Source organism: Camelus bactrianus, chromosome 5 (assembly GCF_048773025.1).
Source record: "Camelus bactrianus isolate YW-2024 breed Bactrian camel chromosome 5, ASM4877302v1, whole genome shotgun sequence".
Taxonomy (NCBI): Eukaryota; Metazoa; Chordata; class Mammalia; order Artiodactyla; family Camelidae; genus Camelus; species Camelus bactrianus.
In genome coordinates this window covers 38,265,643-38,291,172 of record NC_133543.1, presented here as the reverse complement: position 1 = coordinate 38,291,172, position 25,530 = coordinate 38,265,643, and the positions used below count along the sequence as shown (strand labels likewise).

The window sequence follows — 25,530 nt, the reverse complement described above, 5'->3', positions numbered from 1 at the left end:
CAGTCTGTAGGTTGTCTTTTCATTTTGTTTATGGTTTCCTTTGCTCTGCAAAAGCTTATAAGTTTGATTAGGACCCACTTGTTTATTTTTGCTAAAAGTGGTGTTTTAAATCTCAAATGTGTGTTGAGGTTTTACCTGTCTTTAGTGCCCAGCCCAGATAACTGCCTTCTGACTGTACCTCTGCAGAGATTCATGGAGTTCTGTCATTGTAGGCATGCTGAACGTTGTCAAATGACCAGCACACGTGAAATTAAGTATAAATAAATATTATTTTTACATTAAAACTGAAAAAGGAGATAATTAATTACATTCTTTAGATGAGGAGTAAGTATTAATTTTTAAAACAGCACATTCTGGTTTATTGACATTTACTGGCAGAATGAATTAGCCAACAAATAAATTTTTTATATTATTAATGTATAACATATAAAAATTTGGTATATTATAATGAAGTATTATTCATATGACTTTTTAAGGTAGATAGAAAGGGTGATTCTTTAAATTTGGCCAAATTGGGTCCCTGAAGTTTGTTTCGTTTGCCTATATATTTTGTAGTTAAGGGCATGAAGCAATGCCGCCACCTACTGTGCAGAGCGTAGTAATGAAGCTGATAAAGGGAAAAATATATAATTTTCCAGTTTTAAGTGAATTATGAAGTAAAAATTAAACTAATTTTCGGTGTAGCAACATTGTAACACTCTTCAGTTGTATTTTGAGTAAACAGTGTTGCTGAATAGAATCAACCAATTCTGCTAGGAGTCCTTGAAGCTAAGCCTTTGTAACCATGGGCTTTTAGGATAAACCTGCTCTCAGTATTTTTCTTTAAAAAACATACACACGTGTGCATATAATTTCCTGAATTTGTACAACTTTTTCTTCTCCAATCCTTTTAAAATTATCTTCTAATGTCATTATCATTTGTTTATCCTTTACTTTTCCATATTATCTTTTTCTTTTCTTGGCTTAAATTTTTTTTCTAGTGACACATTTTCATTTTTAAAATTTATTTGTTTGCTTATTATTTACTTATTTATATTGAAGTACAGTTGATCCATGTTATTTTTTTATAAGCTGATTTCCAAAATGATTTTTTTCTATATTGTCCAGACATAGGTTCTCTTTTTATTTTGCTAAGGATTCAATCTATCCAATTTGTGGAGCTTAGTTCAAGATAAAATTTCTCAGTTATACTCAGAAGCACTCCAAACACCAAATTTGTTGGGCTAATTACCATCAATTAGTCAACTAAAACATTTTAAATAGCTACATACCAAAATATCATGGGTCTATATTCTGACAATACTTGGTATTTCCCTTTTTTTTTTTTATGTATTCTCTTCCATTAATCAATCATTTTCAAAAATTACTCTCCTCTTCCAAATATAACTCATTTGAGGGCAGTTATATAATTTTCATGGTCCCCATCATCAACTCTTGCCCCTACCACTAGTATTTTGCAACTAGTAGGCACCCAATGTTTACTAAACGAAATGGGAAAAGTGTAATGTACCTGAAAAATGCTTTAATTGTGTAGAAGTGGGGAAGATAAAGTAACACAAAGGTGGAAAAAAGGGTGTTTTATTGGATATTTGGGTACTTCTTTGTTCTTTCAGCCAACTTGGTGGTGAGGATTGGAAAGTGAGAGGAGTGAATCACAGAGATAAAGGACAAAAGATCATCAAACATAGTGCGTCTTAGTTCAGGTTGCTATTACAAAGTACCAGAGACTGGGTCCAGGCTTACAAATCACAGAAGCATATCTCTCACAGTTCTGGAGGCTGGAAGTCTGGAATCAGAGAGCCAGTATAGCATGGTCAGGTTCTGAAGAGGGTCTTCTGGATTACAGATTGCTAACTTTTCACTATATCCTCAAGTGGCAGAAAGAGAGTGGTTTAGACTCTCTAGCCTCTTCTTATAAGGGCACTAATCTCATTAGTGAGGGCTGCACTCTCATGACCTAATTATTTCCCAATGTCCCCACCTCCAAATCTCATCACATTAGGGGCTAGAGTTCAACGTATGAATTTAGGGGGAGGCCACAAACATTTGGTCCATAATGCAGTGTTTACAAATAATGGGCTAATTGCTTTGGAGGGGCACAGAATTAAAAACCACATAGATATTGTGCTCCTGGGGAGTTAAAACTGTCATACAAGATAGGTTAGATGAGTATTAAGTGCTGAGTAGTGCAATGGTGACCCATCTGTTCAATAAAAGTCTTAGAGAAGAGGAAGATGTGAATTGGGACCAACTGAGGAATCCTTCTGTAGAAGATGGGTCTTGAATTGGATCTTAAATTTCCTGATATGAAAAATGAAAAGAGGCAAAAGACGAAGATAGGTGAAAGAAGAAAGCATGCATTTTTGGAAAGTGAACTTTCATGAGGCACAAGTAATACAGACAAAAGAGACTTCTATTTCCTTCAACTGATTTTCACAATATTGACTAGTGCTACTTTTTCTTAACTGCCAGTCACTAGCTATGTGTGGCTATTAAAGTTTAAATGAATTAAAATGAAATGAAATTTAAAATTCAGTTCTTCAGTTGCACTAGCTACTTTTCCCGTGATTGACATCCAAAGATGGCCGGTGGCTACCATACTGAACCGTGCAAATATGAAACACATCTATAATTGCAAAAAGTTCTTTTGTAAAAGCTATAATAAGTGCGACTGAGCACTTACTATATAAACTCTCTCATGATCCCATTTAATCTTCATAGCAAACTTATGAAGTATATACTTATAAGAAAACTGAAGTTCCTAGAACTTAAGTATTTTCCCAAAGTCACATAGTCAGTGGCAGGCCCATGATTTGAAATTTCATCTGACTTCAAAAACTGATGCTTTAAGCCATGGAAAATAAGGTTACTGGGTAGGCAAAAATAAGTTATTTACCAGAGACAATGACAGCCCAGATTGAACTTTTTGTGGCAGGCAAAATCCAGTAGGTTCTCAAGTGAGGGAAAAAAACCCAGAAAGGTGGTATTTCAGGATAACTAGGTTGCTTTTGTGTGCAGGGCTAGGGTAGCCCATATGATGTCTTTAGAGAAAAAAGGCTCCCTTACTGGGAGAAATAAAGACTTACGGGGTCATTGCTACTGAACACAAGTTCATATGCCCGTCACACAGTGAAGCCAAACAAACTGAAATATTGGAGTCTGGAGCAGAGAAAGGTTTACTGCAGGGCCAACCAAAGAGAACAGGTGGCTTGTTCCCCCAAACCCCAAACTCGTTAACAGATAGACATTACTACATATAAAACAGATAAACAACAAGGACTTACTGTATAGCACAGGGATCTATATTCAATTTCTTGTAATGAGTTGTACTGGAAAAGAATCTGAAAATTTATATATATATATGTATGTATGTATATGTATATCTGAATTGCTTTGCTGTACACCTGAAACTAACATTGTAAAGCAACTACACTTCAATTAAAAAATAAGTAAATTAAAAAAAAATTTCTTTTGAGATGGAGTTGAATGGTGTTTAAAAAGAAAAAGAAATGTTTAAAAAGAAAAAGTTGCATTTTTTGCACACCAGAATTTGTGTGCTGCCACTGACATATTTTAATTCTTCAATAACTTCATTAGGTGAAGTAGCAATGAACAATCTTTGTATCCTCTTGTTTCTAACACAGGGTCTGGCTCTTAGTGACTATTAAATTTTTTGTTAATTGGAGGAACTCACCAAGAAACTGAGGACACACACAGAAAAGGAAATACCTATAGATTCTAGAGTATGCTTGCTATCAAAGATGGGGAGGAGCTAAAGGAAGTCTGTTTAAAATGTGAATAAATCCAAAGGTGAATCCTCAGCCCTTTACTCATATCTCAATACAATCTTCTCTGCAAAATCTCTTCTTATAGCTTTCAAGTACTGCAATAGCCTCCTAAAGTATTCTGCTGCCTGGTCTGCTTCTTTATATCATGCACACTGATGTCGGATTAGTATCTGGGACACTCTTCTTCATGTACTACTCTGCTGGTCAAAATCTTTGAATGATTGTCTAATGCCTTATATGCTAAAATTAAAATTTCTTACCTTGCTCTTTAACGTTCTTCCCAATCTGTTTTCTCTTTTCTCTGTCTAGCCTTGTTTTCCATTCCAACGCTAAACCTTAATCCTAGACAAATCCATCCAGAAAGTCTCCAAACACTTATTGAACATCCTAGGTTCAAAAAAAAAAAAAAAATCAGCTCCCTCCCCTTACAAGTGTTTCCGTCTTGTGTACCTATCTTTACGGTAAACCACCTTTCTGAACTATTCCGCGTGTAAGGGTTCTCTCTTTTATAGGTCAAGTCTTTATACCAGAGATTGTAAAATGGTTTTGTTTGGCCCATTGTTAAGTAATTTTTACTAGTAAATTATTGAAACACTGGAAGCTCTAGGAGGGCCCACACTTCGACAAATGGTTTAAGTTGACTGGTAGGTGCCATCATTAGATACGCGCTGTTCGGTTGGGTTTGAAAGGTATCTGTGGAGTACCTATTACTTGCTGGCCAGTTTTAGATGCTGGGGATACGGTAGGGAACAAAAATGATCATGGAGTTTATATTCTAAAGAGAGGAGACAGAAAACATAAGTAAATTATATACTAGGAAGTGATAAATGCTATAGAAAAATCAGTTAAGAGGGTTTGGGAGTGTGTAGGTGGGAAGGGTGCTTGCACTTTCACATTCATTTAAATACCTGGAGCCATCCTATGGGAATTTGAATTTGTGACCCAAATTGTATAGCGGATCGTCACGTACTGTCACTTATATGCCATACACTGTCCCCATAAAACTGTCAGCAACTTGAAGGCAAGGAGTGTGCCCGGTTCATCTTTGGATTCCCAGGGTGGAGCAGTGTTTTCAGGGCGAGAGCACGACGAAAAGCGAAAAGTGAGGAGTCCTCAGTTACTTCGACCACCGTTTTCCGGGCGGTTATTTCCATCGGGTATAGGCTCCGAAGAGAGTGCAACCCCCTAAACTCCAAGAGTCGAGCCAAAGCCTTCTCGGCCTCTCAAAGCCACTGAGGCTCCATCCGTTTCCAGGGCAATGGGACTGTGACGCGAACGCAGCCGCGACCCCACGGCCGCCAGGGACTAGCCCACAGTTTAGGAACGAACTAAATGAGCGATAATTTGGTAGTCGGAACCCGCAGCCCTAAGGAGAGAATCCCAGACAACCGCTCCCTCTGCCGAGCGGCCGCCTGTACAGCAGCTTCCGGGCCTTCCGTCGCCTGGTTCTAGGCGCGACGACTTCCGGCCCTGAAGGTCCCCCGCTCCAAGGCTTGCCGGGGTCCTAGCGATGGGAAGGTGGCCGCGGCGGCCGCCTGACCTCTACAGAAGTTTTCAGACCAGGGCTACCGCCTCCTTCAGGCAGGCGGAGGCGACAGGGACGCTGAGAAGATGCCCGCGGCTGGCGGGATCTCGCCCGGGGACAGGAATTGGGGGCGGAGCGCGGACCCGGAGCTGGTCCGTCAGGCGGGAGTGGGGCAGGTGCGGTGGCGGAAGTGCGGGGACGCGATCGGAGCTGAGCCGTCTAGGAAGCCTCTGTCGCGGGTTCACCATCCCCGAGCAACTGCCGAGCCTCAGCCTGACCGCGGCGACTAGGGCTCGGGCGCCGGCGAGATGCCTCTGTTCACTGCCAACCCCTTCGAGCAAGACGTGGGTAAGTGCTGGGTCCTGGGCCCAGGCCACAGACTGCTGTTTGTCGTGCTAGAAAGTGGGCGGTGGCGATTCCGGGGACTGGAAAGACTAGCAAAGATAGAGAAGGGGGCGGCGCCGCTGCCTGGCAGCCGGGAGTTTTTAGGGGGCAATCTCTGCGCGTCGCTAGCAGCGAAGGGGGTGGCTCCAGCCCACCTGAGGTTGGGGACCCCGGAAGAGGGCCGTTACCCTCGCCAGGCTCAGGAATAGGGAGGAGCCTGGGGCTCACTGGAGACTGCACTAATTAAGCAATTGCGGAGTAGATGACACAAACTTCTACCTTCCTCTAGAGCTGGGCTATTCTTGTGTCCCCTCCCCTTCCATCGTCCTTCCCCACCGGCGCTTAGGAGATGATGCAGCAGTGGAGACCCTGCTGTCTAAGGCAACTCAAGACTTCACCTTGACTCCCCCTCCCCCAATTCAATAGGAAGAACCCATTTCACCTCGCTTAAATACAAATGCATCCAAGCCCCGATAGCACGGCTTCAAGATTTATTTACGGTAGTTGGAAGTGTTGGTCTATCCAAGGATGGCGCAGATGCTACGAGGTGATCTTAGGCAATGAAAGGAAAACCCTAGAGTCTCAAAACAGTACAGAACAACTGATATTTTATTTGCTGGGAGTCGTTTAAGACTGCTGATGCCTCAGTGACTATGGTTTGGGGCATTAGAAAAACAGTGAAAACGAGCTGGTTTAATAAACATTTTTATAGCGGTAAGTACCTTACTAGGTAGTTAGAGTTTTAGGATTTTAGTAGAATGAAAAAACACATGGCTGAAAATTGCCAGAGTCATACAGAATACTGCACATCATAGCGGTGAGCCACCTGTTTCATAGTTACAGTTTTCTAATTATGAGGAAAGTCTGGAAGCGCCCTGTTTTGGTATATTATGTGATCCCAAGAGTGTGTTCAAAAGTCTAATATGATGTATAAGTCCCTTCCACCCCCAAAATGTAAAAAGTTTTATATCTTAAAGATAGCCTTCAAATATGTGTGTCTGTAATTTCATTCAACTTTTCTCTTGGTAATTTAACATAGGTGACTAGTGTAAATCTGGGAAGCATCACGATGAGGCTCACAGCCTCCGCTTTTGGAACACATAATGATGTCTTCTTTTGTTGCAGTGAGACTTGCACCTTTCTTTGCTGTTGTGAAGACTTTCAGTTTGTCATAGTGGGGGGAAAAAAGCAAAAGAGAAAATAGAGTAAGACAAATGATTTTCAAACTTAAAAACTGTGGGACTCTTCAAGGGAGATCTTGCCTGCAAGCCCATTGTTTTCTTATTGAAAACTTTCCCGGTAGAAAAGCCAAGTTGCTCTGCCTGTTTTGCTTTTCTAAACCTCACCCTCAGTGGATCCTGAGGTCCCTGCATGGTTTAGTGGAGCACAGTCTGATACCACTGTAGGAAAAGAGGCACTGCTGTTCAGACAAAAAGCAAAGCAAAACAAAAAACCAACTGTGTATAGGTTATTTCATGGGCAGTGCCACCAACCAAAACTTCAAGTGCTTATTTGTTAATTCAGGTATCACAAATCAGTATCCAAAAGGCAGTTTAAAGGTGAAACAGAGTTTGATTATAACTTCTTTTAGACAAGTGGTTAGAATTAATAGAAAAAGTCGTGTGAAATCCTAAGGAGTTCAGATTGGCCTTAAACTTCTATCATAGAAGAAAAATTATATATTGCATTTTTCAAAACCTAAAGCCTCTTTTAATTTGAAATACAGTAGTTAAGTAATATGACAAGCAAGTCATTATTTAACTTGAGATGTCTGCAGGAATGTTCCTGTGCGATGTCACTGCCCCTTTCACCTACTCTTTGATTCAGTCAGATTTTTATTACCTTGTTTTTTTTTTTTTGATCATAGCTTTGTTTACCGTTCACTCAGCAAACAGGCATTGAGTGATTACTGTGCATCAGACATCGTGTTAAATTCTGGGAACCCAAATTTAGTAAGTAGACCGAGTTCCCTGAAGGACACATAACGCATAAAAAGATAACTGTAATATAGGGTGATTAATACAAGACTAGAAATACATGAGATACTTTTTATTCTCCTTTATTTAAAATATCTTCCATAATGAGAAGACAAGGACCTTCAGGCAGACACTTTATCTGTAAAGGTGTTGACATGATCCTCTCTCTCTCCCTCTCTTCCTCTCTCTCTCTCCCCCTCTCTCCCTCTCTCCCTCCCTCTCCACTTTCTTGAGGGCATTTTTACCTGCAGGAAGTAATCACCTCTTACTGTATGTATGGTATGGTCATTTCATAATTAACTTTAAAGTTGAAACTACATTCATTGGTCAGTACAGGGTCTCACCAGAGGGTGAACAGTCTTCCTGACATCATTCATGTGGGGAAGAAATCCTTGTCTTGGACCCTGAGACCTTGAGAAAAGGCTGTAGTGAGTCAGGATGTCTGGGAAGGCCCTCGTGATTTGATAATGGTGTATGACTTGTTAGATGGAAGCGGGCCAAAGGCTAGGAGGTAAGGAACTCTGGCAAGTTCCTTTTTTTTCTCGGAGTCAGAACCTACAAATCCTGAAGTGTATGCTAGGTATGGGAGCCTTAGAGCTCTTTAAATATTTAGTGGATTTCTTCTAATCTGGGTTCATTGTTTGCTTTGTTGAATAAAATTCCTTTGAAGCTGTGCTGAGAAAAAAAAAAAAAATCCACACACACCCCTCCTCACCCCAGTCCTGAGTCTTATCTTTTAAGTGTGAGTTTCATGAGGTGGAGCCTGGTTGGGGCAACCTTTTTAAAGGAGATTCCAAGGAGAAAGTGAAACATGGGGGCAGAACCCAATAGGAAGATTTAGTGATAGTATTAAAAGGGCAAGTCATTTCCTTATATTCTGTATCAGTTTTTCCAGTCTCATGACATTGGTTCCCAAGTCATGACATGTTTGTTCTGCTCTCTAACTCCAGTTCTTACTTGCATATCTTTTTCCTCCTTACTCAAGCTAGGCAGTCTTTCTTCCAGTTTCTGCCTCTGTGCCATTTACTATTCACTGATAGATTTTTGCTTTTTTCAACAACCCTTGGTATCTGCTTCTCTAAAAATAAACATGCTTGTGTCCTACAAAGCTGAGCTCAGGTTCTACCTCTACAAAACTTTTCTGACAAAGTGGATTGAAGTATGAACTTTTATCTTAGAAGGAGTCTTTTCCAAGTGAAATTTGAATACATGTATTGCTGAGTCTTTGCCTTGTCATGTGCGGGGGTTTTGGTCATGGAATCTTTTCTCCAGTGAAATTTTACAAGAAACCCTAATATAAAAATAGATATTGATAGCACTTTGATAATAAAAATTTACTTTATGCACTTAAATTTATAACATGTACGTACTTATTAAGGCAATTCCTGAACATATGAGGTTGTTATAATCTTTTCAAAAAAATTAAAATTAAAAAAAATTTGGTTATAGATGAAAATGACTGTCAGTTTTTTCCTATACTTTTCTTTTGTTTACAGAATACTAATACCTAGTCCTAATTAAAATAGTTACAAATTTTAATTACTTCATAATTTTTTAAACTATGAAATATTTTTAGCATAAAGTACAGAATATGACATACTCATTTCCTGTCAGCTCTGTCAAGTCCTAACATTTTGCCACACTTTCTTTTTTTTAAGAAAACATTCAAGATACAGTTGAAATTATTACCTGTATTTGGTGGCTACCTCATATTGTTCTTTTCCCCCTCTTCTCAAGAGTTAAATACTCTCTAAAAAAATATAAACTCTTAAGTATATCTATTTTATATCTAAAAAGATATAAAATCTTGTAATATATACTGTACATACAAATATATGTATTGTCTTGCATGTTTTAAAAAAATTGGGGAGGGGAGTTAGGTTTATTTATTTATATTTATTTATTTATTTTTAAATGGAGGTACTGGGGATTGAATCCAGGACCTGATGCATGCTAACCATGTGCTCTACCACTGAGCTATACCCTCCCACCTTGTCTTGAATGTTTTTTAACTTCATAAAAATAATATCATTCTTTGCAGTCATTTGCAACTTGTACTCAGCATTTTCTGTGAGAGTTATTCATATTGATGTTTGTAGCTCTAGTTTATTAATTTTAAGAGCTATGTGGTATTCCACTGTATGAATATACCCCACTTAAAAAAAATCCATTCTCCTATTAATGGACATTAAGTTTTTTCCAGTTTTTTTGCTGTTACAGACAACATTGCAGCGAAAATTCTTATCTATATTTTCTTGTTCACAAGAGCAGGAGATTTTCCAGGGATTTTATCTTGAAGAGGAATTCTTTATTAAAAGTGTATAGCAGTACAGCGTTGCAGAATACTAGATAATACATAATTGTCCTTCCACGCGTTTGTGGGAGATTTTACTCCTACCAGCAGTGGAAGTGAAATCCCTATTATTCCACATTCTAACACTGGGTATTGTTAGATTTTAAAATGTATGCCAATTTGATGGGTGTAAAATAGAACATTGTTTTCATTTCATTTCAGCTTCATTGCAGTTGAGCATTTTTTCATGTTCTTTTGATCAGTTTGGCTTCTGTTTCTATAAATTGCCTGCTCATTACGCTTATGTACTTACTGCTGTTCTGTTGGATTTTATTTTCTTATTGACTTTTAGAGTTCCATATACATTCTCTACTAATCTTTCATGGCTTATGTGAATTGCAAAATATATGCCAGTTCATTGCTTCTTTTTGTTTCTGATGCCTTTTATTGTTAAGAAAATTGAAGTTTGATTTAGTAATATTGTCTTTCTCCCTTGATTTTATTTTTCTTGTTCAAGAAAAGCCTTCTCTCTACTCTGAGTCGATAAGGATCTTGTCATGTCTTCTGAAAGTTTTATTAAAGTGTTGATTTTCACAGTTAGGTCTTTAATCCACCTGGCTCTGGTCTTTGTGTGGGTCTAAGGAGGGATTTGATTGGATAGTCAATTGTCTAATCACCATTTATTGAATTGTCTATCCTTCCGCCACTAGTTTGCAGCACTTTCTCCTTCATGTGGTAAATACCTTTCCTTGTACAAGGCCTGTGTCTGTGTTTTCTGTTCTTCTGCCCTGTTCTCTTCATCTGTCCTGCACACCACACTCTTGACGTCAGTGGCCTATCTTATAGGCGGTAGGGCGAGCTCCCCTGTCTTGTTTTTCTCCATTTTGATAGTTTTAGCTGTTTTGGGTCTTTGTTCTTTCATGTAGGTTTATTATCAGATTAGTAAAATCATAAAAGGGAATTTCTTTTAGGATTTGAGAAAAGACATAGTTTATATTTTTTCTTCATATAAACATGATGTTGATAGATAATAATAGACTTTTTTATTTCCTCATAATAACATTTAGCTCTAAGCTTACTTAGGTTATATAGTTGATTCTTGAACAACTTGGGGGTTGAAGTGCCCACCCCCTGCGCGGTTGAAAATCCACATATAACTTTTGACTTGCCCAAAACTTTACTGATAGATGGCAGTTTTTCCATCCTCTTACTTTCAGTCTATGTATGGCCTTCACCCTAAAGTAGGTCTCTTGTAGGCATCACATTGTAGGCTCTTGTTTTACTGTCCAGTCTGCCACTCTGTGTCTTTTGATTGGAGCATTCAGTCCATTGACATTTATTGTAATTATTGAGAGATGTGGATTTATTGCCATCTTAAACTTTGTTTTCCAGTTGATCTTGTATTTCTCCTTTGTTCCTTTTTCATTTTTCCTTTTTTGTGGCTTGATAATTTTCTTTTGTATTAGCTTGATTTCTTTTCTTTCATATTAATTTTCACAACTCCTCACTCAAGTATGACAGCCATTTTAATCTCCATTTTACAGATGAGAAAAAGAACATGGATTCAGATTTGAGTCAGAGCTGAAGTGGGCTACCTAGCGACCTTAAGCTAGTATGTACATTTCAGAGTTGAGAGTAGAGAAGGTGGTTCTTCAGTGTTTAATGGGTGATGGGTGTACTCCACATGTGCATAATGATTTCCTCAGTCTGCAGGGGTCGTGTGATCACCTGCCCAACCTGACTGATTTTGATTCTTCATCTGTGATATTTTGGCATGTTAGTGGCTACTTTGGAGACTCATTTTTCCTTTTCCTTTTCCCCAGTATTAGTAAGTGTCTTGCCCGTGAAGCTTCCAGGTAGGGATATTAAAATAGAAACTACTTACTACGTTTATACTTCTGCCCTGTTCATTAATGTAAGGATGTTTGTAGAAATGAGCATGCCCTTTTTTTTGAAGTTGGGAGCGGATGTGGCTCTCAACTAACAGGAATATAGAGGGCATCTTAAGCCAAGAAGAAAATGAACTTCTGGGAGTTTGAAGGCTGGCCTTAGACCTTTTACCTTTTTAATGGATGATTTACAATACTAAAAGGCAGCAAAAGATGACTTTGATTCTTTGATTTGTTTGTTTTTCCTTCTTCCTATCTGCCCAACTCTCAGCTCTTCCTAGTCCCCCCACAAATGTTAGTGGAGACATGTGAAATGAAAAAAAAGTGGCAGTCACTCTTCTGTATTCCACCAGAGCAAAAAACTCTTAAATATGTGTATTGCATTATTAGATGATGTAGTAAATGGAGTTAAACATCGCTTTCTTTCTGATTCTTACCTTATAAACAAACAAGAGTTGATCTTGCATTTGTCCTATTCAGTATGTTTAAAAATGTTCATACATAGAGAAACTGAAAACTCATTTGTTGGGAAGAGTTAACTTAGCAGTTTTGAACAAAAATTGCATCAAGAGACAATTTAATAGAAAATACACCCTGAGCCAGACTGCCTAAATTGAAATCCCTAGGATTTTACTACTTCCTAGCTATATGATCTTGTGCTCTTCACTTTTCTGTGTCTCAGTTACTTCATCTATAAAATAAGGAATCTTCATTGGATTCAGTGGAGGTAGTTTAGCATATATAAAATGCTTTGAGACTCTTATTATTGTCTTTTTTAATTGAATTATTATCCATCATTCATTACTGAGAGCTCTAAGTAGCTTTTCATTTTAGGAGATAACAAGCAGTATATTAAAGTAGAATTCATATTACTGCTTTCCCCAGAGTAAACTGAAGATTTACATCAATAAGAATTTTACCCAAACAAATTGAAAAATTAAATGAGGAGGAGGATTAAAAGAAAATGTATGTTAAACCCAAGTACTCTAAAATGTTAAGTATGGTTGTTGTCATTGGAGTCAGAGAAGCAATTTGAGGTATTGGGCATTTAAATATTTTAATCTAAATTTAATTACACAAGAATTCTGTGGTCTAGAATTTAATAGCAAATATCTATTATTTTAATAGTGTAAACATGTATGATTTATAAACTAGAAAAATTGTTGTTCTGTGTTTTCAAATAATTATTTAGTTTATAATGAACCGGTACAAAGAAACAACATTTTTATAACTTCAGTAAAAGCTGTCACCTGTGATTTTCTGTTAGATATCAAAATGAATTCTTCTTACTTATTTGCTTTCCATTTTCTAGTTTATTTCTGCTTTAAAAATTTTTTTTGCCAGTTTTCCTCTATAATTTTAAGGTATATAAGTAATTGTTTTTTTTAAATTAATACATAGAAAGCAGTTTTTATTTTAAGATCTAAGCATTACTTTAGTCATGTCCCAAGAGATTATATAGTATCCTAAATATAATAATATTTTATATTGCCTTCTGTTATAGTCCTAATTATATATGTATTGTGATTGTTATTTCCATGTGATTAGGCATTACATTTGGTCTAATACAAATACATTGTATTCAGAGAGCACTCTGAGTATAGTGTCCTAAATTATTTCTAGTTTTTGGTAGTTTTGTACACATCTGAGGAAATATTTAAACTCTACTTTAACGTACAGTATTCACTTTACATAATTCCAGTATGCATGAATTTAGTTACCATGTGTTAAATAACACCAGTTCCCCCCGAACAAGCCTGTGATACCCTGAGCATAGAACCCAGCCAAGCATGCTTAAATTTTTTTTTAAGCATGCTTAGATTTTGAACTGTAGAACTGTAAGCTAATAATGGATGGTGTTTTGAACCACCAGTTTGCAGTAATTTGTTTCATAGCAAGTTTTAAAAAACTAATATATTGAGACTCTGTTCAGTTTTCTTAAATCTTTTTTCCTCCTTTCTTCAAAGTTGATAACTTTTATTGACTTTTTGTTATGTTCACTAATTCTTTTACTGTAATCTTCAATCTCCTTTAATCCCATCTAGTGAAGTGCTTTAGTTGAGATGTTGTATGTTTCAGTTCTGGATATTCCATTTTTATGGTTTCCATTTCTCTGCTGAGGACTCACCATCTACTTACTTATTATGACCATCTTTTGCTTTAAGTTCTTGAAAAATATCTGATACCTGCTTTCAAGTACTTTTTTTTTTGGCTAATTCTCATATTTGGATTATGCTGTCTTTTATTGATTACTTTTATCTTGAATGTGGGACACTTTTTTGCACAGTTAGTGATTTTTTTATATAATACTGGTCATTGTAGTTATTATTTTTAGAGGCTAGATTATGTTGTCTTCCTTTAAAGAGTGTTTGGTTTTGTCCTGTCAGGTAATTTTATTATTGGAGGATCTTTTAGTTTTTTGTCAGTGTTAATTTTCTTTGTGAGGTAGGCCTATTTTAATATTGTACTAAGTTGTACAGTGCCTTTACTCCTATGTGTAGTAGCCTTTTGTGGGGTTTCAACTGAATGTCTAAATGTTCTCTTCACTCTAGTTGGGTGGAGTATTAGTCTGCCTGGTCTGCTGTAGAACAATACCATAGATTAGGTAGCTAAGCAGCAGAAATTTGTTTTTGCACAGATCTGGCGACTGGAAGTCCAAGATAAAGGTCCTAGCAGTGTTGGTGTCTGGTGAGGGCTCTCCCCTTGGGTTGCGGATGGCTGCCTTCTTACTGTGTCCTCACATGACTTCATTTTTGTGCGTGTGAGGAAAGATAGCAAGCTCTCAGATGTCTCTGCTTATAAGGAAGCTAATCCTATTGGATCAGGGCTCTGTCCTTATCATCCTAGGTGATCTGTTAGACCTCATAGAGCTTCACCCTCTGTGTATATATGTTTGTAGGTGGAGGTGAGGGGTGTGTATAGCACAGCCCTTGACCAGCAAGGACCCACGGTAAATCCTTGTGCTCAGAAATCTGATCTCTGTTGCCCAGCTTCTTTATTTGGGCTAGTCCCCCTTGTGTTGGGACAGGAAATTTTCCAGGCAGAATACTGGGGCATCATGAAGTGTGCACTGCTTGTTATTTCCTGATCACAGTTGCCTTGTATATTTTGGCTTGTTTTATACTTGTTTTTGATAGGTTAGCAAATTTGGTACCAGATACTCTGTCATGGTTGAAAACTGACCAGTCATGAGTTTTTATTTCCAAATGGAGTAGGAGGAACTTTAAAGATCTCTTTTTGGCATTCTTGTTTTATATAATTTTTAAAAATTACTGATGGAGCCTATTTTATTAAAAGTTTTATGGGTAGACTTGAATTCTTTTTAGTGCTATGTGTTGAACATAATGGACTATGTAGAGGGTGAGTCTTTTTGTTCCTTATAGGTATTTATGGACTGATTCTTTATGATATTGTTAGAATCTTTCTGAAGTATTTCATTGTATATTTGAGGGTCTCTATATACAGTAATCAAAACCTGGTGATGAAATGTTATGACTTACACCCACCAAAACCCTGGAAATTTAGCACTTAGGCCCCAGGTGGCTCTTTTAACTCTCTCCCCCTCTATGCATTTGACACAGGATAATGTGAGATATGGCCCCAACACTGGGCAAAGTGACATGCTATAAAAGAGTAGTTCCTTAATTATAATATTTAAAAATTTTCCAGGAGTTTAAAACACTCAAGTACATAATTTAACTGTTATATAGTTCTCCTGAAAAATGAAATCCTTTTTGGCAGGCCATTATAAAGTCTTTAGATTTTACACTTTTTAAAAAGAGTAATTGTGAGTGCTTTATTTGTAGAAAGTAAACTATGCTGGATAGAGTACTTAAATCAGGACTTTTCCATTTTCTGTGAAAATTAGATCAGGTAAAAAAATTCTGTCTAGATACTTTTGAAATGGTTGGAAGGGTTTTCAGGAATATTGAATAGGCTTCACATTTAATTATGTAACACATGGCCAAAATTGAAAAAATAACCGTTAAAAGTTGAGTTCTAGTAGGAATAGGTAGGTTATCAGATGGTCCAAAATCAGACTCAGTTGCACCTTACAGGGGCAGAGGTGAGTGATTTTGGGTGTATGTGTTCGTACTCATACACATGTGTACTGACAAAATTTGGTAATTGATGATACTGGCTTCTCAGATCAAAGAGGAAAGGATAGATTCTTAGATATTGGAACTACTGCAGATAATCTGTAAAAATACTTTTCTATCCCTCACTCACACCATGTGCCAAATGAAATTCCAAAAACACTAAAGATATACCTATAAAATAAAAACTATATGTAGAAAAATATATGGGTGAATATTTAATCTCAGGTAGTTAAAACAGTGCAAAATGATATTAAAAAAAGAGTGATCAGCCTATACAACAAAAACAAAACCCCATCATAAGCAGAGAGAAAAGTTGAGCATGAAACTGGCAAGTCATATGTAATATGTGTGATTTGCTCTTCAGACTCAAGGTATAAAGTTAGTCATCTACGTATCACTGTACAGGAAGACCTTTGCTTCCCTCTTGAGGCAGTCCCTTCCCCACTTACCCTGCCTCACTGTTGAGACTCCCAGAGGTATTGTCATTCCTCTTTAGTAAACAAGCAGAGAACTAGAACCTCCCTCTTAAGCTCCTGAGTGCTATTGCCTTTTGTTGCCACATGGTGTTGCTATTGAAGTTTGATCCTCTGCAGCCCCTTGGATATTCATCCGCTCAGCGGTGAAGTTTTTGGCTGCTCCAAAAGTTTGCACAGACTTCTTAGGGCCATATTAAGCATCATAAAAGCTGTTAGAGTTCTAATACTCAGAAGCTCTGCTATTGTTTCCCATCTTACAGCCATTGTACTAGGGTAACAGGGTATGAAGTAGCAACCAACATCATTCATTCATTCATTGAACAAATATTTACTCAGCATCTGTTATGTATACCTAAAACTGACTTCTATACTGGAAATAATAGTGAACAAAATAACCCCCCCCCCCCAAATTTCTGCCATAAGGAGCCTAAGTTCCTTCTGAGGGTTGGGGGAAAGGAGGGTAGCATTGGCAGAGACAGAGAATAGACAAAATTAAGTGCTTATACTGTGACACATCTAACAGAAAGGCCTATGCATGAAATCCTGACCTCTTCTAATTATTTTGTATTTATTCTTTGTGGGACGTCAATATGAATGATACCAGTAAGTGTAACAAAGAAGAGAGGCTGAGTACTTGATGGATGTAAAACTACAATTTGCTGATAACATCTCACGAGCTCATATAGGCACTTTGTGGCCACTCTGTATATAGTGGTATATCATGCAACTACTTAAAAAGTTGGTATAGATACATATTTATGAACCTGGAGCATATATTTATTTCCACATTAGGATAAATGGAAATACAGGTTAGGAAAGAATACACTTAGTATGATCATAGTATTATTGGAAAGTACTTTTTCTCTACCTCTGAGATTTCTTTCCTGAGCAGGGAGTTCTATTAGTGTCACCCAAGTCTGTGCCTGCATCTTTATTCATTCTATCCCTGGTGTAAGGACTTATCTGATTGATAAATTTGGAAGTAATTGGCCCTACTGATGCCTTTTGTCAATGTAGGAGCTAGCTAGTCTTTCCACACCATTGAGTGATTTCTTATCTACTTCTCCATGGAATACGTTGTGCAGGGGTGAGCCCCTGCAGGGAGAGGTCTTAATGCTAATGCAGGTCCACCTCTGGGGTTAACTATTTGCAAGCCCATTTGTCCAGCACATCTAGAGCTTCTATTAGTAAAGACAGTATATTTTACTCTTTGTATTCTCAACTTGTTCATAACTTGGCAGGGAAGTGGTTATCATTTTTGCGGTGCTTTCTTTGGACACCTCATACTTATAATCTTAATAAAAATATGTTTAAAACTAAATAAAACAAGGTTTTTTTTCATATACATGTATAGAAGAAAGTCTGGAAAAATATGCATCATAGTTTTCCAAGAGGTTTGTAGAATTAGAAGATTTTTTTCTCTTTTTTTTTTATTTCTGTACTTTTGAATTCACTGGAATTATTAGCTATGTAATTGAGAAATAGTTATACATTTTAAATCTCTGAAAAATACAGCCTAGTCTGAGTTTCCCTATAGAAGAATTAGTCATTTTTGTACAAGGGAAGAAGCTGGACTGAGTGGATATGTTTCCACCTACATAGCTTAGTGCTTGAGTTTAGAACTTATGATAGGCAAAAATACATTACTTTTCTAAAAACTCTGACTTGTCATTTCATCACACATTTCATAATAATTGCCTTTTATCTTTAAATTGTGTTAGGCAATTTGCATGGTTTTTGAAAGTGTATTACAGCATTTAATTGAGGTCAACTAGATTTGGTATTTTTCTTTTTCTACTTGCAAAGTATGTTTGCAAAAGCCTGTTTATTTTTTGGCTTTTTATTATTCCTTGCCTTAAAAAAACAAACAAACACTACTTTAGATTCCTACCATTCTTCCTGTGTATCACAGTGATAAGCTTATATGTATTTAGTACTTAGGTTCGGCTGTATTTGAAATTATAGGATATATTTATTAAAAGGGGAAAAGACATAAAATGTTTTTAAAGTAATCATTTTTATATCGTTACCCATCTATACTAGTAAAGAAAAATTGTATTTTCTCTCTTGATACTGAAATTGTAAAAGTTAGAGTAAGAATGTTACATAATTAAGTCATTATAGTTTGATCATGCTTTTTAAAAATTTACCTTTTAAATTTTTAAATTAACAATATTAATTTTTCTAACCCAAGAGCATGGGATATCTTTCTATTTGTGTTATCTTCAGTTTCTCTCATCAGTGTCTTACAATTTTCTCAATACAAATCTTCTACCTCCTTGGCCTAATTTATTCCTAGGATTTTTATTCCTTTTGATGCAGTTGTAAATGGCATTCTTTTCTTAATTTCTCTTCCTGATAGTTTGCTGTTAGTGTATAGAAATATAACAAATAATATGCTGTGTGCAAAAAGTGACAGTCTTACTTCTTCCTTTCCAGTTTGGATTCCTTTTATTTCTTTTTCTTGTCTGATTGCTGTGGGTAGGACTTCCAGTACTGTGTTCAATGAAAGTGACAAGAGTGGGCATCTTTGAGTATAATGTTTGCTCTGGGTTTGTCACATATGGCCTTTATTACATTGAGGTATGTCTCCTCTATACCCACTTTATTGAGCCTTTTTATTGCAAATGGATTTTGAATTTGTGTTCTTTGCTTTTTTTTTTTTTTTTGTCTTGTACTTAATTTTTAGTCTCATGCCATTGTGGTCACAGAAGATACTTGTATGATTTCATTCTTCTTAAACTGACTGAGAGTTGTTCGATGCCCTAGCATGTGATCTCTCCTGGAGAATGTTCCATGTGCACTTGAAAAGAATGTGTATTCTGCTGTTTTTGGATGAAATGTTCTCTATATATCTATTCCATCTGCTCTACTATGTCATTTAGGCCAGTTCCTTTATTGATTTTCTGTCTGGATGATCTGTCCATTGATGTAAGTGGGGTGATAAAGTTCTTTACTATTATTATATTACTGTCAGTTTCTCCCTTTGTGTTTGTTAATATTTGCTTTATGTATTTAAGTGCTTGTATGTTGTGTGTATACTTTAACAATTGTTGTATCTTCTTGTTGGATTGATCCCTCTATCATTAAGCAATGTCCTTTTTTGTCTCGTTACAGTCTTTGTTTTAAAGTCTATTTTGTCTGAGTATCACTATCCTAGTTTTCTTTTTGTCTCTATTTGCACGGAATACCTTTTTCCACCCCTCACTTTCAGTCTGTGTGTCTCTTTGGACCTGAAGTGAGTTGCTTGTATGCAGCATATAAATGAGTCTTATTTTTTTATTCTGCCACCCTATGTCTTTTGATTGGGGCATTTAGTCCCTTTATGTTTAATTATTGATAGGTATGTACTTACTGCTATTTTGTGAATTGTTTCTGGTTGTTACTGTAGTTTTTTGTTCCTTTTTCTCTTGCTCTCTTCCTTTATGATTTGATGACCATCTTTAGTGTTATATTTGGATTCCTTTCTCTTTTTGGTATGTGTATCTATTGTAGGTTTCTGGTTTGTGGTTAGAATGAGGTTTATAAAAAACAGCACATATATATATACACACACACACACACACACACACACGGTTATTTTAAGCTGATGATTTCTCAAGTTCGAAAACATTCTAACCACTCTGCACTTCCCTACACACGTTTAATTTTTTATGTCATATTTTACAATGGTTTTTTTTTTGTATCCCTTAGTTACTCTTGTAGGTATAGATGAATTTACTACTTTTGTCTTTTAACCTTCCTACTGCCTTTATAAGTAGTTAATCTTCTATCTATTTTGTATGTCTGCCTTTACCAGTAAGGTTTCTCCTTTCATAATTTTCATATTTCTAGTTGTGGCCTTTTCTGCTTAGAGAAGTCCCTTTAACATTTCTTATAAAGCTACTTTAGTGGTGCAGAGCTCTTTTATTTTTGCTTGTTTGTGAAAGTATTTTTTCCTTCAAATCTGAGTGATACCTTTGCTGGGTAGATTATTCTTGTTTGCAGGTTTTTTTCCTTTCATCACTTTGAAAATATTGTACCACATTCTTCTGGCCTGCAGAGTTTCTGCCAAGAAGTCAGCTAAGTCTTATAGGAGTTCTCCTGTGTGTAACTGGTTGCATTTCTTTTGCTGGTTTTATGTCTTTCTTGGTATTTATTCTTATGTAAGACATGCTAATTTTTGTGTATGATTGTCTCTTACAGAAAAGGCCACAAATGAGTACAACACTACAGAAGACTGGAGTCTCATTATGGACATATGTGACAAAGTTGGAAGCACTCCTAATGGGTAAGATGCCCAGTCATGCCCAGTGAATGTCTAGGAGCCTAATAATCTGTGGCTCTTTTCCTGATGTAACTTTGAAAGAAAAATGGGATTTTTACTATTTCCTTTTGGAGTGAAGATATGCTGGTGGCTAGATTTATGTAAATAACCCTATCCTAAAAAACAAATGGAAAAAAATTAACTGAAAACTTGAAATGTTAACATGCATACTTAAAGCTTTGCTATAATAGGGACATGTGTTAACAATGAATAGACTTAATTATTTAGGGAATTCCCTTATGACTTAGACATGTTTAATAATGAAGTAGATAAATATAATAATATAATACATAATATACTGAAAAGACCTTTCAATAATGAATAGGTAAATGTAATAACATCATAACGAAGAAAGTGAATATAAATAGGGTGCTTTGGGGATAGAATGGGACAATCAAGCTAAATTAATTATACTCCAGAAGTTTAGAAGGCTGATGAAAGCATTTGTTTTAACATAACAGCCTTTCAAAGTGCATTCATGCATTTTTATACTTAAATGTTTTAAGAGTATATATCTTGCTAGTTTCTTTTTCCCCAAGATAAGAATTTGCTGTCTGAAAGCTAAGTCTAGCTTGAAGAAATGAAAAGGTAATTTATATGATACTGTTCTCTTGGGTTGACTGATCTTTTTTGAAATTGTTTGGCTCTTGATTTGGGAATTTACAACCTTTACAACAAGTTTTTTTTTTGTTGCTGTTGTTGTTATTTTGTTTGCTTTTTTAAAGTTCTACATGTCTGTGAGCAAAAGACTGTGTAAGATCATTTTATAGATTTATTCCCCTAATGAAGTGAAGTTTGCAGGATTTTACTCTTAAATTTAAAGTATTCAGTAGTAGAATACCTTATCTTTTTAAGGCTTGACTTGAAATTCTGAATAAATATTTAACCTTCTTCATTTTTTTCTTTAGAGCAAAAGATTGCCTTAAAGCCATAATGAAAAGGGTAAATCATAAGGTTCCTCATGTTGCTCTACAGGCGTTAACTGTAAGTGAAAGTCCCATTATTATTTGGTTCAAATTTTAAATGTGTATTTGTTTCAGTAAAGTAAGATAATATCTCAACATTTGTATATTGATTTTTATTTTAATTAATAGCTTCTTGGAGCTTGTGTGGCAAACTGTGGAAAGGTATTTCATTTAGAAGTATGTTCCCGTGATTTTGCAACAGAAGTACGTGCTGTGATAAAAAATAAGGTAAATTTTTAAAAGAGAAGAAATTTAAGTCATTAAAAAATACATATACTGTGTTATTTTAATTATACATAGCATATATAAGTGATAATAGCTAATCTTTACTGAGGGTTAATAAGCAGTCACTGCTTTAAGCATTTTATATATGCTATCTTGTCTAATGCTCTTAACAACCCTTAGAAGTAGATCGACTTGTCATTCCTATTTTATAGATGCAGAAACTGAGGCTTAGAGAGAAGTTACATAACTTGTCCAAGGTTACACAGCTACTACAAGTGGCATAGCTGAGGTTCAGATCCAGATTTCTGTGACTCCAGAGTCCAAACTGACCACCATTCTGTCCTGACTCCCATTAGAGATGATGAGCAAAGAGGGCCTTTATTTTAGAGCAGGGTGGGGAGGGTCTTCATGATAGGGTTGTGGTTATTGATTTGTTTGTGATAGAAGCTCTGAAGCACTATTCTTATGCTATTAGTGGCAAAATCTCGGAATTTTAGTTTGGTTGATATAACAAGCTTAATCTAATATTGAGAATATTAAGAAAACATAAAAGAAATAACCTCTGAATGTAAAAGATTTATCATTACATAAGATGTAAAAATTGATGTTTAAAAGAGATAATTTTCCAAGAAACAACTATATTTTAAAATGTAAATAGGCATTTATCAACTGCTCATCTAGGCTAAGGATTGGTGGACTTTTGTTGATGTTCATATAATTAAAGAGAATTTTGGTGATAATTCTCTTTGTTAAATAATTCAGGTACTTATTTTGACCATTTTTTTTTCTTTGCCTTTTCTGTAAAAGGCTCATCCTAAAGTATGTGAAAAACTGAAATCTTTAATGGTGGAGTGGTCAGAAGAATTTCAGAAGGACCCTCAGTTTAGTCTAATATCTGCAACTATTAAATCTATGAAAGAAGAAGGAATTACTTTTCCTTCATCAAGTTCTCAGGTGAGAGATTCATTCAGACTCATGGTTGACCTTATAGTATTTTGAAGGTATATACCTTATGCAAAAGTTGGGCATGGTCTATCTTAATAATCATTACCTACCTCTACTCTACAAGTGTCTGTCTAGCATAGTGCCTTATATTTAGGAGACATTGTAATTGTTGAGTGAATTACTTCTACAAATGAGAACTTTGAAAAGTGAATCAGCCATAAATACTCTGTTTAATGTTACTGTAAGTCTAGAGTCATGCAAAAGGCATAGATGTGTGAGAGAGCCCTTATGTTCAAGAAATTTATAGTCAATTTGAAAGGTAGCTAAATATGTGTGAAAATAACTAAATTATAAGTGACAAATATGGATGAGGGGTACAAAGCCTAGAAACCAGGAGGGAGAGGTAACTACAGACCAGGATGATGAAGAGTAGAAGTTTTAGACTGGAATGTGTTTCAGTACGTAGAGAGGAGTAAGAGGTCATCAAGGGAAGAATGACATGAACCAATTCCACTTACAGTGAAACTATAAGACATAAAATTTCTTTGGGGACAGAGGGGATTGCTTTAGTAGGACAGTGTGGAGGCAGGGATAATGAGTCACAGAGTAAGTTGTTTAAGTCTGTGGGAGAAAAACACTGTGTCTTGGGTTTTGCTCTCAGTGCCTCATGTTTTCCAATTAACGTTAGGATATGGACTAAGGGAAGAGACTAAGAGGAATACTACATGTGTATATATGTGTGTGTGTGTGTGTGTGTGTATATATATATATATATATATATATATATATATATATATATTTATTTATTTAGACTATAGACTGAAGAAACAAAAAGAACCTTTATAGCTTACTAGGCCTCAGGGTTCAAAGTAGAATTTTGAGATGAAAATCTTATAAGTAATAAAAAGCTAGCATTTTCCTGCTCTGTCCTTTCTGCAGGTCATTCTCAAAAATCTGTGTTAAAGAAATGGTTGATGGTTCAGAATCCTGGACACCTCTGTCTTCCATGCCTTTAAATTTAAACATGACCTTCCTTAGTCCTCTGCTGTGCCTGAAGAGCCACCACCATTCAGACACAAAGAGTAGCAGAAGGGGGCTTAATGTGTATTCCTAGAGCTGCACCCGTTGTCTGCGTCCTCCCTCCTCTTCTCTTCAGTAATTATCATGGCTTCTTGCTGCTATTTCTTGGGGAGTCTCCACCCGAAGCAGTATAGCACCTCTCACTGAATAAGAAACCTTGGACCACTGAGATCAGGAAGTGCAGTCAGGAAAGATTCATATTTAAGTACTTTCTGTATGCTAAGTTCTATGTCAGATACTAAGATTTATGCAAAATGTAAGCCAGTTTGTGCCCTTTGTGAGTTTATAATGTTTTCTTGAAAATTCTGATGTTTTATTTTAGTATTTGAAAACAGTTACTTAAAATTATCATAAAGACCTTTACTTTTAAGTGAAACTCATTAGTTATATCAATTTCTTTTTAATTAGCATGTGCAATTAATTACAAAGCTTGTGTTTGCTTTGAAAGGGTAGTTGTGTTCACTTTATTCATACATTTACAGACTGTCTCAGCTGCTGCCAAGAATGGTACATCATCAAACAAAAACAAAGAAGATGAGGACATAGCTAAAGGTAAAGAAAGGATCAAGCATGGGTAATTTAGTGTTGCTTAAAACATCCTTGCCAGAACAATTTATTGAAATAAAAATTATAATAAAACTGGGTTTACTTATAGTATTTTACCATAAATCTAAAAACTAGTAGGGTCTGAAAAGTAAGGGAAACAGTTGACATAAGATTAATTGAGTGCATAATCCTTGTCAGTAATATGTATTTAATGCCCTACCTTTAGAGAGATTACATTTCACTTTTCTTTAATGCCAGAGTTATGAGTCAAGCACAGAAATATGTTCATGGCTTGTCCTATATGGAAAGCTACCCATATTATAATGTCACAATCTGTTTGCTATAAAAATAATAGCTGCTGTATATGACAGACTGTGATAATAGGGAATGAGCAAAAACTTTATTTTAAAAAATGAAATGATTCTCTGCCCTGCCCCTTCTTCCCCCCCAAGAAAGCTGTTTAGAATTTACCTGGAAAAATAAAATATTCACTTGATTTATTCTTATTAAATATTACATTATATAACATTTCTTTTTAACTTTTTAAAAAATCAGCATTAATTCTGGCTGTCTTGTTTTTTTGCATTTTAACTTTTCAAACTAGCTATTGAATTATCATTACAAGAGCAGAAGCAGCAGCACACAGAAACAAAATCCTTATATCCATCTTCAGAAATTCAGTTAAATAATAAAGTTGCAAGGAAAGTGAGAGCTTTATATGATTTTGAAGCCGTGGAGGACAATGAACTCACCTTTAAACATGGTGAAATTATTATTGTTTTGGATGACAGGTATGTTTTAAATCTTTATTTCTGGAATATTTTTAATTTATTAAGTATAATATCCTTAATTTAGAATGCTGGATATTCAGTTTTTGACTTTGGTGTATTTACATCATAATAGAACTTTTTCTGCCTTAGTTATTTTTTTCTAAAATTTGTTAGACTGGGTAATGTGAGTTTCTTATTCTTTTGTTAAATTTGGTAGTAAAATATTCTCTATACCTTGGATTAAAAATGTATTAAATAATAT

At 35.9% G+C, this 25,530-nt stretch overlaps 2 protein-coding genes across 3 annotated transcripts in view; one reads left to right on the top strand and one right to left on the bottom strand.

The window, feature by feature from the left end:
- FMNL2 (formin like 2) overlaps window positions 1–5,215 on the bottom strand; it is a 367,782-nt gene extending 362,567 nt beyond the window's left edge. The window contains exons 1-2 of the mRNA XM_074363666.1: window positions 4,697–5,215; window positions 4,049–4,175 (exon numbers count right to left, since the gene is read on the bottom strand). The gene's annotated coding sequence lies outside the window, so the exon portion shown is untranslated. The remainder of the gene's footprint in view (window positions 1–4,048; window positions 4,176–4,696) is intronic.
- Window positions 5,216–5,389: 174 nt separating this feature from the next.
- The window catches only part of STAM2 (signal transducing adaptor molecule 2), a 44,704-nt gene continuing 24,563 nt past the window's right edge, over window positions 5,390–25,530 (top strand). Inside the window, exons 1-7 of one of the 2 annotated variants that reach the window (XM_010967869.3) lie at window positions 5,390–5,661; window positions 20,617–20,701; window positions 21,646–21,721; window positions 21,832–21,930; window positions 22,735–22,881; window positions 24,435–24,504; window positions 25,103–25,289. In XM_010967869.3, coding sequence (XP_010966171.2) covers window positions 5,622–5,661; window positions 20,617–20,701; window positions 21,646–21,721; window positions 21,832–21,930; window positions 22,735–22,881; window positions 24,435–24,504; window positions 25,103–25,289 — 704 coding nt within the window. In that variant the 5' untranslated portion in view covers window positions 5,390–5,621. The remainder of the gene's footprint in view (window positions 5,662–20,616; window positions 20,702–21,645; window positions 21,722–21,831; window positions 21,931–22,734; window positions 22,882–24,434; window positions 24,505–25,102; window positions 25,290–25,530) is intronic. The other variant, XM_010967868.3, reaches the window with a different exon arrangement.